Here is a 10,590-nt window from a genome sequence, read left to right on the forward strand (position 1 = left end):
AAATGGGTCTATTATGGTATGTTATAATGTACACGGTATGAAGTATGTTGTGAATATTCTATAACTATAGGTATGTACAGGCTGTAGTGAGTACAAGCTATGTACAGGATATGAACAGGATATAAATATGAAAACTATACAGAATATGAAATAAATAACTTTACAGAAATCTGAGTTATACAGCTATACAGAAATGGGAACTATGCAAGTTGTAAACAGTTGTAAGGTTAAAAATTATTGTATGTACAGAATGATTATTTACACAGAGCTATACAGTAGTGCAGTTAAGATAAGTGAGGGTGTGGGATAATTTCTACAGAGGCTGTATAAAGTGCTAGTGGTTGTGAGTGGTGGTTCAGTCCATGTTATTATTGTGTGTTTGAGGGTACGGTTGTCCATTGTGGTTGTGTGTATGTTCAGTCCATGTGTTAACATGGGTCAGATGTCAGGAGGCAGAGTTCAGGAGTCTGACAGCTGTGGGGAAGAAGCTGTTCCGGTACCTGGTGGTCTTAGTCCGGAGGCTCCTGTAGCGCCTCCCAGAGGGCAGGAGGGTGAAGAGTCCATGTGATGGGTGACTGGGGTCTCTGATGATTTTTCCAGCCCTTTTCAGACACCGCTTCCTGTAGATGTCCTTTATGGCAGGAAGTGGTGCTCCGGCGATGCGCTGGGCAGTTTTCACGACCCTCTGCAACGCCTTCCGGTCCGAGGCGGAGCAGTTCCCGTACCAGACTGTTATACAGTTGGTCAGGATGCTCTCGATGGTGCAGCGATAGAAGTTCACCAGGATGTCTGAGGACAGGTGGTTCTTCCTCAGAGTCCTCAAGAAGAAGAGGCGCTGGTGAGCCTTCTTGACCAGCTTGGAGCAGTTGGTCGTCCAGATGAGATCCTCAGAGATGTGGACTCCCAGGAACTTGAAGCTGCTCAAACTTCCTATAATCTCAGGAATCTTTCTGCTTTTATTGGCTAGTTTGAAGAGAATTTTTAGAGCTACGCTTCCTTTGCCTCACTGCTGTGCTGTCGGCTCCTTAGGACTGCCACATGTTTTAGTTTATGGCAAATATCCGAGACCTCTGAGGCTCCGCCCCAGCAGGAACGTATCCCAAGCCCATCCCATGCTTCCAGGACACCTGGATCAAGGCCACTGTCCTGCAGCGAGGCTCCACCTATGAGCACACGGCCTCCTGCACCACCTTGGCTCCATCCAGTCCGTCCTGACTCCACACCTGAACCCACAATGCTCCTCAAAAAGCTGTTGGAGGCTCCACAGAAGTTCCAGAGATCCCAGATTGTAGTCAACGTGGGAACACCTGGGAGTCCAGTTCCTGCTCTCAGCCACGGGTTGTTTCACTCACCTGCTGAGCTCGCACACGTGGCTGGCATCACTGTGCAGCAACTGATGGCACCTTTCTCGGCTGCTAACCCAAAGCACATTGTGTGCTGTCGGCCCTGCGTGCTGCACAATAACATTCAATATTTAGTATTTACTGTTATTTACACTTAGCTAGATTATTGCAATGGTGTTGTGTTTATTATGTTGTTCTCTTTTTTGCTTGTTTTCTCTTCTTTTTTCCTCTCAACAGGTGATCCAGGTGATTTTTTCTCTTCCCCTCTGTTTTTCTTTCCTTCTCTCCTTTCTTTCTCCCTTTCCTGTCCCCCAGTCATGTCTGTCCCGTCTCTAACTACTGAAAATAAAATAAAATAAATAACAAAGGTCAATCAAATGGACCAATATGGCAAAGCCGTGATGATGCACTTGGTAAAGTAAATCCATTGGGCATCTTGGCCTTCAGACAATAATTCTGATGGCTAAAGAACCAAATCAGACAGGCAAAAGAAAACAAACAAACAAACGAAAAACTGATGGCAGAAGATTGGTTAGGCCAGGGGTCGGCAACACCGCTCCCGCCTCACAGATGACAGCTTACAGTCCTGCGTAAAGATGAAAGCCCCGATTTGCAGACGCTGTGCGCAGAGGTTCGGGACCAGAAGTCTCATTGTAAACACATCACGGCAGACCCGACGATGTTTGCATGAACGCGCTTTTCAGCATCTCTTTATTGACCACTTTTCTCACACGGTTGCTGTACGCATACAGCCGGCTGTAGCTTTGCAGCTCACAGCCCGACAACACAACAGCAGAGAGAGCACAGACTTTAAGGCGGCGGGCGCGATTATGGTGCCGCTCAGGTGTGTCCGACTCCCCTGCAGCGGCACTGCAGACCACGCCCCGCCACACACATTAACAAGGTAAAATAGATATTTAGGCAGAATTTTGCAAATATCTATTTATTTATTTTTTTTTTAGCAGCATAGAGCTTTTTTTCCAATTACTTTTTAAAAAAAGGGTGGCGGCTCACAACAGTTTTTGTTTGCTACATGGATCATTTTAGTTCAGCTGGGTGTCTTTCCTTTTGTTATATTTCTTTAAGAGTTCAAAATGTGTTAATTACATAAATAAAATGTAATTTTCTCTGTAGCACTTCATGGATTTGATAAGCAACACACCTTAGTTTCTCTGTGGATTCTTTTAAAAAGCAGTTAAAAACTTTTCTGTTCAAACAAGCCTTTTGTTGATCTACGTATTTTATATTCTTTACATTATTTACATTTGATCTTTTACATTGTGTATAATGTCTGTTGATTGTATTGTTTATTTTAATATTTGTGTACAGCGCTTTGTGGCTGCCTGTCTGTGAAAAGCACTTAATAAATAAACTTTACTTACTTACTTTAGTTGTTCACACAAAGCACAAAATACAATATATACAGTGTTATCTTCATTTTAGATTTCAAAAAGTATTTGCGGCTCCCAGTGTTTTCTTTTGCGTGGAAACCGGGTCCAAGTGGCTCTTTGGGTGTTAAAGGTTGCTGACCCCTGGGTTAGGCCTACCCCTGACCAACTGCCACTCCCTCAGCCTGGGCCTGTTGGAGGTGTCTTCCTGTTAAAAGGGGGTTCCCCGGACCTTCAGTGCTCATTGAGAATCTCAGAGGTCAGGTAACACCTCCAGCTCAAAATGCTGGTTTATCCCAAACATGATTTTTGTCTCTGGGGAAGCAGAATGAACAAAGGTCACGGTTACATGTAAACACCTGTGACCTTTAACCTTCTATCTTTACATTTATTTACATCATCATCTAATGACTGTAAGATTGCCTTTCCAAACACAGTCACGTTAAAGTCACGTTTTTGTTTTGTTTTTTTTAGTTTTTTTTAAACGCCTTCCTAAACGTCATCAACGCGCGCCAGCAGCCGGGGGGGAAAGCAGAGAAGATGGCGGACGTGGTGAATGTCGGAGTGAACCTGGATGCGTTTTCTCACGCCATCAGCGGCATCCAGGCGCTGCGCTCCAGCGTGAGCCGCGTGTTCGAGTTCCTGAAGGACGGCATGAAGAACCGCGAGACGCTGGAGGGCCGCGAGAAGCAGTTTATATCCGAATTCCAGGAAAACCTGCAGGCAGTCAACAGAGACCTCAAGTGAGTCCAAACACTGTCCGTCACGATCCAGCCAACAGAAAAACACGCTAACCCCCAGACCAGGGTCCATTCACATTTCTGCTGATTTAAGAGTTAATACATAGAATAACACTGACGGACCAGGGTCCATTCATATTTAAGATAAGATAAGATAACTCTTTATTGTCATTGCACAGTCATACATAGTACAATAGTACAATGAAATTGGAAAACTGTCCTACGTCGGCACTACATATAACACAACACAACACGACACGATACGACACAAACAACACAATACAGTATAATAACTTAGTAATAAAAAAGAAGAATAAGTGTATTTGTATTGCACACTAATTATTATTGCACCTTGTTAGAAATATAAATATTATTATTGTTACTGTTTTTACCCCCCCCCCCCAAAAAAAGGTCCAGGTAGGTAGCCAGTCAGGTCAGCTATTTGCGTTGATCAGGGCTGTTGTTGTAAAAGCTGTCCTTGAGTCTATTTGTTCGGGACCTCAGCAGCCTGAACCTCCTGCCAGACGGCAGCAGCTTAAACACCCGGTGTCCTGGGTGTGTACAGTCCCGTAGGATGCTGCACGCCCTCAGGAGACAGCGAGTGCTGTACAGGTCCTTCAGGGAGGGAAGAGGATGTCCAATGATTTTTTGGGCCATATTGATGACTAGGGCTGCACAATTAGTCGTTAGAAAATCGCGATCTCAATTCATACTTATGTGCGATCTCATTTCCAAATGACAACGATTTAAAAAAAAAAGAAAAAAAGACGACGACGACGATTGTACCGCATTTTGATCCGGGACATAATCTGCATGAAAACAAGCGCTCACTCTTCCTGCTCAACAAATGACAAGGGCGGAGCCTTATACCACGTGATACAGAAGCCAGCTGGCAGGGAAACAACAACGGAGAGCACGTGAGAGATGACGAAGCTATAAAGGCCAAGAAAGTGACAGGAGAAAATCCGTCCTGGTCAACCACCCAAACATCAATAACGGGAACCTTATACAGCGCTTCCCCATAGCCGTCGAACTCCCGCAGGCACAAAGAAATTACGGAGGCTATCACTTATCACCTGACCAAAGATATGGCTCCCATCAACACTGTGCAAAACGAGGGATTTAGGAAAATGATCAACACCCTAGACAAACGCTACACAGTGACGTCACGCAACTATTTTTCAAACGTTGCACTACCTGCTCTATACATGCAGTGTCGAGCAACGGTGGAGACGGAATTACAAGCAGTACAACATTTTGCCGCAACCACAAAATGTGAGACATTTATTGTTTTTATGTTTATTTATTGTTTTTATCTTCAGTTTCAACTGTTACAAAGTTGATGTGCAGTTAATAAGTGCAATAAATATTTATATTGGAAAAGAAAATCGTGAGAGAATCGTGATCTCAATTCTAAGCAAAAAAATCGTGATTCTCATTTTATGCAAAATCGTGCAGCCCTATTGATGACCCTCTGGAGTGCCTTTCTGTGTGCTGTGGTGCAGCCGGAGAACCACACACCGATGCACCGATTCTGCTGATTTAGGAGTTAATACATAGAATAACACTGACGGACCAGGGTCCATTCAGATACATAATATTCTTAGGAACTGATAAAACATTCTGATTCCTGATTCTAACAGCTGCCAAGCACCTACTGTCTGTGTGTCATTTGTGTGGAAACTTGAAATACTGTCCAAAGTGAATTTTGGATCTTCAGAGCAGAAATGCACCTTCCTTACAGGAATTATTAAAATATAAAGTTCATTTTCTGAATACATCCTAAACTGAAGACGACTTCCCGTCCCACAGAGCAACACTCGGAGTGTATTTTGAGACAAGACAGCAGCTGATGGTCAGGATCACCCTGTCCCTGAGTACAGGGACAGGGTGGAGCAACAGTTTGACAACCCTCGGAGTATGTGGCAGGGACTAAACACAATCACAGACTTTAGAGGGAAAACCAGCACACCGCAGACCACGGCCTCTCTGTGTGAGGATCTAAACGTATTCTACGCTAGATTCGACACAGCGAACACCATGAGACCGGACAGTGTGCGCACCGCGGATGACGTCAGCGCGCACACTGTGTCTGAGGAGGATGTGCGGAAGTGCCTCAGGAGGGTGAACGCACGCAAAGCTACTGGTCCGGACGGGATTCCCGGCCGCGTCCTCAAGTCATGCGCGGCTCAGCTGGCTGGAGTGTTTACACACATCTTCAGCCTTTCCCTCTCTCTGTCTGTAGTCCCAGCCTGCTTCAAAATGGCCGCCATCGTCCCTGTACCCAAATCCTCCACCATCTCCTCATTGAACGACTGGCGACCTGTAGCCCTGACCCCCATCGTGAGCAAATGCTTCGAGAAGCTGGTCAGGGACTTCATCTGCTCTGCACTACCCGACTCACTGGACCCTCTACAGTTCGCATACCGCCACAACAGGTCCACTGATGATGCCATAGCCCTGACACTCCATGCTGCCCTGTCACACCTGGAGAAGAGAGACACGTATGTGAGAATGCCGTTTGTAGATTACAGCTCAGCATTCAACACTATTGTTCCCTCGAAGCTGGACAGGAAACTGCAGGATCTAGGACTGAGCAGCTCCCTCTGCAGCTGGATCCTTAACTTCCTGTCTGACAGACGCCAAGTGGTCAGACTGGGCAGCATCACCTCATCCCCCACCTCATCCCCCATCACACTGAACACTGGTGCTCCACAGGGGTGTGTACTGAGCCCTCTCCTGTACTCACTCTACACCTATGACTTCACGGCCACTAACAGCTCCAACATCATTGTGAAGTTTGCGGACAACACTACAGTGGTGGGTCTTATCACCAACGGTGATGAGACGGCCTACAGGGAGGAGGTCAGCGCCCTGACCCACTGGTGTCAAGACAACCATCTCACCCTCAACGTCGCAAAGACAAAGGAGTTGATAGTGGACTTCCGGAGGTGCAGAGGAGTACACACCCCCATCACCATCAACGGCGCCGCTGTGGAGAGAGTGAGCAGCTTCCGCTTCCTTGGTGTACATCTGGCTGAGGATCTTACGTGGTCAGTACACATAAACAAGACAGTGAAGAAGGCACAGCAGCGCCTCTTCTTTCTCAGGAGACTGAAAAGATTCGGCATGAGCCCCCGCATCCTCAGGACCTTCTATCGCTGTGCCATTGAGAGCATCCTCACTGGATGCATCAGCACCTGGTACGGCAACAGCACCGCTTACAACCGCAAAGCTCTCCAGAGAGTAGTGCGGTGTGCTGAACGGATAATTGAGGTGAGCTTCCCTCCTCCAAGACATCTACAGGAAGCAGTGCCTGAGGAAAGCGGGAGGATCATCAGGACTCCAGTCACCCCAGCCATAAACTGTTCAGACTACTTCCATCAGGAAGGAGGTTCTGCAGCATCCGGTCCCGTACCAGCAGACTGAGAGACAGCTTTTTCCACCAGGCCATCAGACTGCTGAACACGTCATAGACACCTCACCCTCACTACTGGAACTTCAACATTATGCACTCCATACTGTACATTAATGCCACTGTTTTGCACATGTCTGACTACCAACCTCTGTATATTTTATATATCTTATTTTATTGTTTACTTTATTTCATTTGTAAAATATGTATATACACACTCTCACACACACACACACACACACACACACACACGTAGAAAAACATATTTAGTATACACATCCAATAATGCATATACTCTTATATATTGTACATATATTTATTACTTTCAGATTTAGCCATTCTTATATTTTTGCTTGTTTTACGTTATTGTATTTTGCACAACTCTGTTGCTTGAGAAGCTCGCACACAAGAATTTCACTCGCATGTACTGTACCAGTGTACCTGCACATGTGACGTGACAATAAAGTGATTTGATTTGATTTGGATGATTTTAGGTCCATGTTTACTAAGAGTCTAAGTGTAATCAGCCACGCTCGAGCAGGCTGAAGTGAGCCTGACCTCTGACTGTTATTTTATGACTTTTTAATCCTAAACACTAAACGTTTGTACAGTTTGACTTTCTCTGGTGACTAAAAACCCGTCTCTCTGTCTATCTGTCAGTGAGCTGGAGCGTCTCAGCGGATTGGTTGGTCGCCCCTCAGAGTCCCACCCCCTCCATAACAGCGGTCTGCTGAGTCTGGACCCGGTGCAGGATAAAACTCCTCTGTACTCTCAGCTGCTGCAGGCATACAAGTGGTCCAACAAGGTAACCGCTAACGTGCACTTCCTGTTCACTGATGATGACCTCAGAGCAGCCGCCCTGCTCACAGCGAGATCAAAGTGGACGTGAACCTGGACATGTATTTCCACACAGAGCCCTGCTGTAACACGCCGTCACAGATTTAACAATTCAAGAAAGGCATGTTTAGCACCATCATAGCTAACTGAGCGGAGGAGACGACAGCTGAGCGACAGTGTAGCGGGGTCACTGTTCCCTGCAGTTCATGAACGGTCCGTGTCTTTAGCAGAGAGTAGCTCTGTTGTTGGCTGGCTGCTCTGAAACAGGACGTTTCTCTTGTTTGCCGTAATGTGCGGGTTTGCAGACACGTCATGATGAGGACTGTTTGAGTCAGGTGACCCAGTGCCATCAGCACTGTGCATCTCATATTTCACGACTTTGGGCGTATTCATCAAATACTGGCTTTTGGGGCTTGACGAGTTTGTCCACATACGATGGTTAAAATGGCGTTATTGTAACCATCGAGTATGGGTTGCCATGGAAATATTATGGTGTCTGCGTGCATGTTTCTATCATACCAGACATGGAAATGTGGCGATGGCGGGAGTTTGAGACTCGCTGTCGATTTCAAATGAAGACGGCAGCACCACGAACCAGCTGAAAAATCACCCACTGCAAAATGACAAGTGTTTTAAACTCAGCGTGTGATCGTCTCCACTCACCACAGGACACAAACCTGCTGTGTCGGTTTTATCGTCGCTGTTTGGACTTTAGCTTCTGTCGTGTGAGGTCTTTTATTTGACTGTTTCACATGTTATAAGCACAAAGGACGACCTTTGTAACCGCAGTTGTTTGTTTTGTTTCAGTTTGTTTGTTAAAGTCGAGTGTTGACCGCAGACAGATATGCTGGTGTTAAGCCTCTGTGTGCAGCTGATGGTTCATAGCGTTTTCAGACGAACAGAATCAGCCCCCCGCCTCTGATACCCCTTCAGCTGTGTCTCATTAATCAGCGAGTTCTTGATCGCGACTCTTCAGTTGCTCTGAGCATGTCGGGCACACCTGAGCTCGGGTGCTTTGATGTTGGTCCACAGCTGGAGCTCATGGAGGTGACTCCACAGAACAAGCCAGCGGCGGCCCTCATTTATGAAGGCTGAAGATGAGTCCTTCCACCGTCGCTGTCGTGTTTGCAAAAACATGGACGTGATAAAACCACTCCCTGTAAACTGGTCAGAGGTCAGAAAGCTGCAGGGACCACCCACCCGGATGCTGCCTCCATGTTTTTTACTGTCTGACAGTCAGACAGACAGAGGACGCTGGGATCGTCCTTGTGTGGACACTTGTGGGGTCGGACGTAGGCTGAGCGTCTGACCCCACAAGTGTGAGGAAAACGTTTAATCCATGTTTAGAGGCCCCGCCTACCGTCAAATCCTCACTGTGTGTTTGTGTGTGTAGTTGCAGTATCACGCTAGCTTGGCCTCCAGTTTGTTGAACCAGCAGTCGCTGAAGCGATCAGCCAATCAGATGGGAGCCTCAGCCAAGAGACGGCCCAAAGTCCAACCCAGTACTCTGGTACTGCCTCCACAGTGAGTACTATTGCACAAAATACTACAACAGTGCTACTGTACACTATTTCACACCTTTATGCTGCGGTTCCCCTGGTTTATCCTTTCACACTAACACACGGGCACCTGTCACAGGTATGTGGATGATGTCATCTCTCGCATCGGCAGGCTGTTTCCTGATATGACCATTGAGCTGTTCAGACCCAACGGGACGTCGGCTGTGCTCCTGGTAGTAGAATACACACTTAAACACACTTTGTGCCCACAGGTGTTTTCAGACCAGGTAACAGGTGTCTGTCTCACCTGTCTCTGTCCCAGGTGACTCTGGGGAAGGTGCTGAAGGCCATCGTTGTGATGCGGTCGCTGTTTATCGACAGAACCATTGTTCGAGGATTCAACGAAAACATTTACAACGAGGATGGAAAGGTGAGTGTTCGCCTGACAGGTAACAGCTCATTATGTGTCCCAGGTAACCATGGTAACCTGTTCTTTTGTCCTCGTCAGCTGGATATCTGGACCAAGTCCCAGTACCAGGTGTTTCAGAAGGTAAGAGTTCTCAGATGCATAGAAGTTGATATGTGGGCCTAGCATGCAGAGCCCTGATCAGCCAGGTGCTTGCAGGTAACAGACCACGCCACCACTGCCCTGCTGCACTACCAGCTGCCTCAGATGCCAGACGTCGTTGTGCGGTCTTTCATGGTGAGAGTAATCGGACACCAGAGTAATCTAATTGCCCTCTGTCGTTGCCTGTCTATCTCTGACCCCTTTGTGTCCCCCTCTCAGACCTGGCTGCGGAGCTACATAAAGCTCTTCCAGTCGTCCTGTCAGCGTTGTGGCCGTTTCCTGCAGGACGGACTTCCTCCAACGTGGAGGGACTTTAGGACCCTTGAGGCATTTCATGACACCTGTCGCATGTAACAGGACACTTCCTGTTTATCTGTAAAGTTTTTCTTTGTTATGTAAAGGTGTTTCAATAAAGTTTGTTTTGTACAGATGTGTGATTGAAGCTGTTATTGATGTCTGCTGAGCCGTGAGCCTGTTCATGGCTTAAATTTATTTATTTATATATTTTTACAAAGTTTGCTTTCTGCATGCAAAAAACCCAAAGTTGAGTCAAATTCCTTATTTCTGTGCACAAACTTGGCCAAATAAAGGTGATTCTGATAAATATTGCCCAGGGAAACCTGACTGCCAATATAGGCAAGACCCCAGGTGCAGGCTGTGTAAAGATGCCCCAGAGACAATCCGGCACATAACAGCAGGGTGCAAGATGCTAGCAGGCAGGACATACATGGAACACCATAACCAAGTGGCCGGCATAGTGTACAGGAACATCTGTGCCGAGTATAACCTGGAAGTCCTGA

General features: G+C 46.6%; 1 protein-coding gene across 1 annotated transcript; it reads left to right on the forward strand.

Moving 5' to 3' along the window:
- The first annotated feature begins 3,221 nt into the window (after nucleotides 1–3,221).
- On the forward strand, nucleotides 3,222–10,220 carry med27 (mediator complex subunit 27). The gene is made up of 8 exons (XM_031734789.2): nucleotides 3,222–3,474; nucleotides 7,547–7,691; nucleotides 9,117–9,247; nucleotides 9,362–9,455; nucleotides 9,545–9,652; nucleotides 9,731–9,772; nucleotides 9,848–9,925; nucleotides 10,010–10,220. Exons 1-8 carry the CDS (start codon nucleotides 3,272–3,274, stop codon nucleotides 10,142–10,144), a joined length of 936 nt encoding a protein of 311 aa, XP_031590649.1. The 5' UTR covers nucleotides 3,222–3,271; the 3' UTR covers nucleotides 10,145–10,220.
- The last annotated feature ends 370 nt before the right edge of the window (nucleotides 10,221–10,590 follow it).

The sequence above is a fragment of the Oreochromis aureus genome, linkage group 12, assembly GCF_013358895.1.
Source record: "Oreochromis aureus strain Israel breed Guangdong linkage group 12, ZZ_aureus, whole genome shotgun sequence".
In the NCBI taxonomy this organism is placed as follows: Eukaryota; Metazoa; Chordata; class Actinopteri; order Cichliformes; family Cichlidae; genus Oreochromis; species Oreochromis aureus.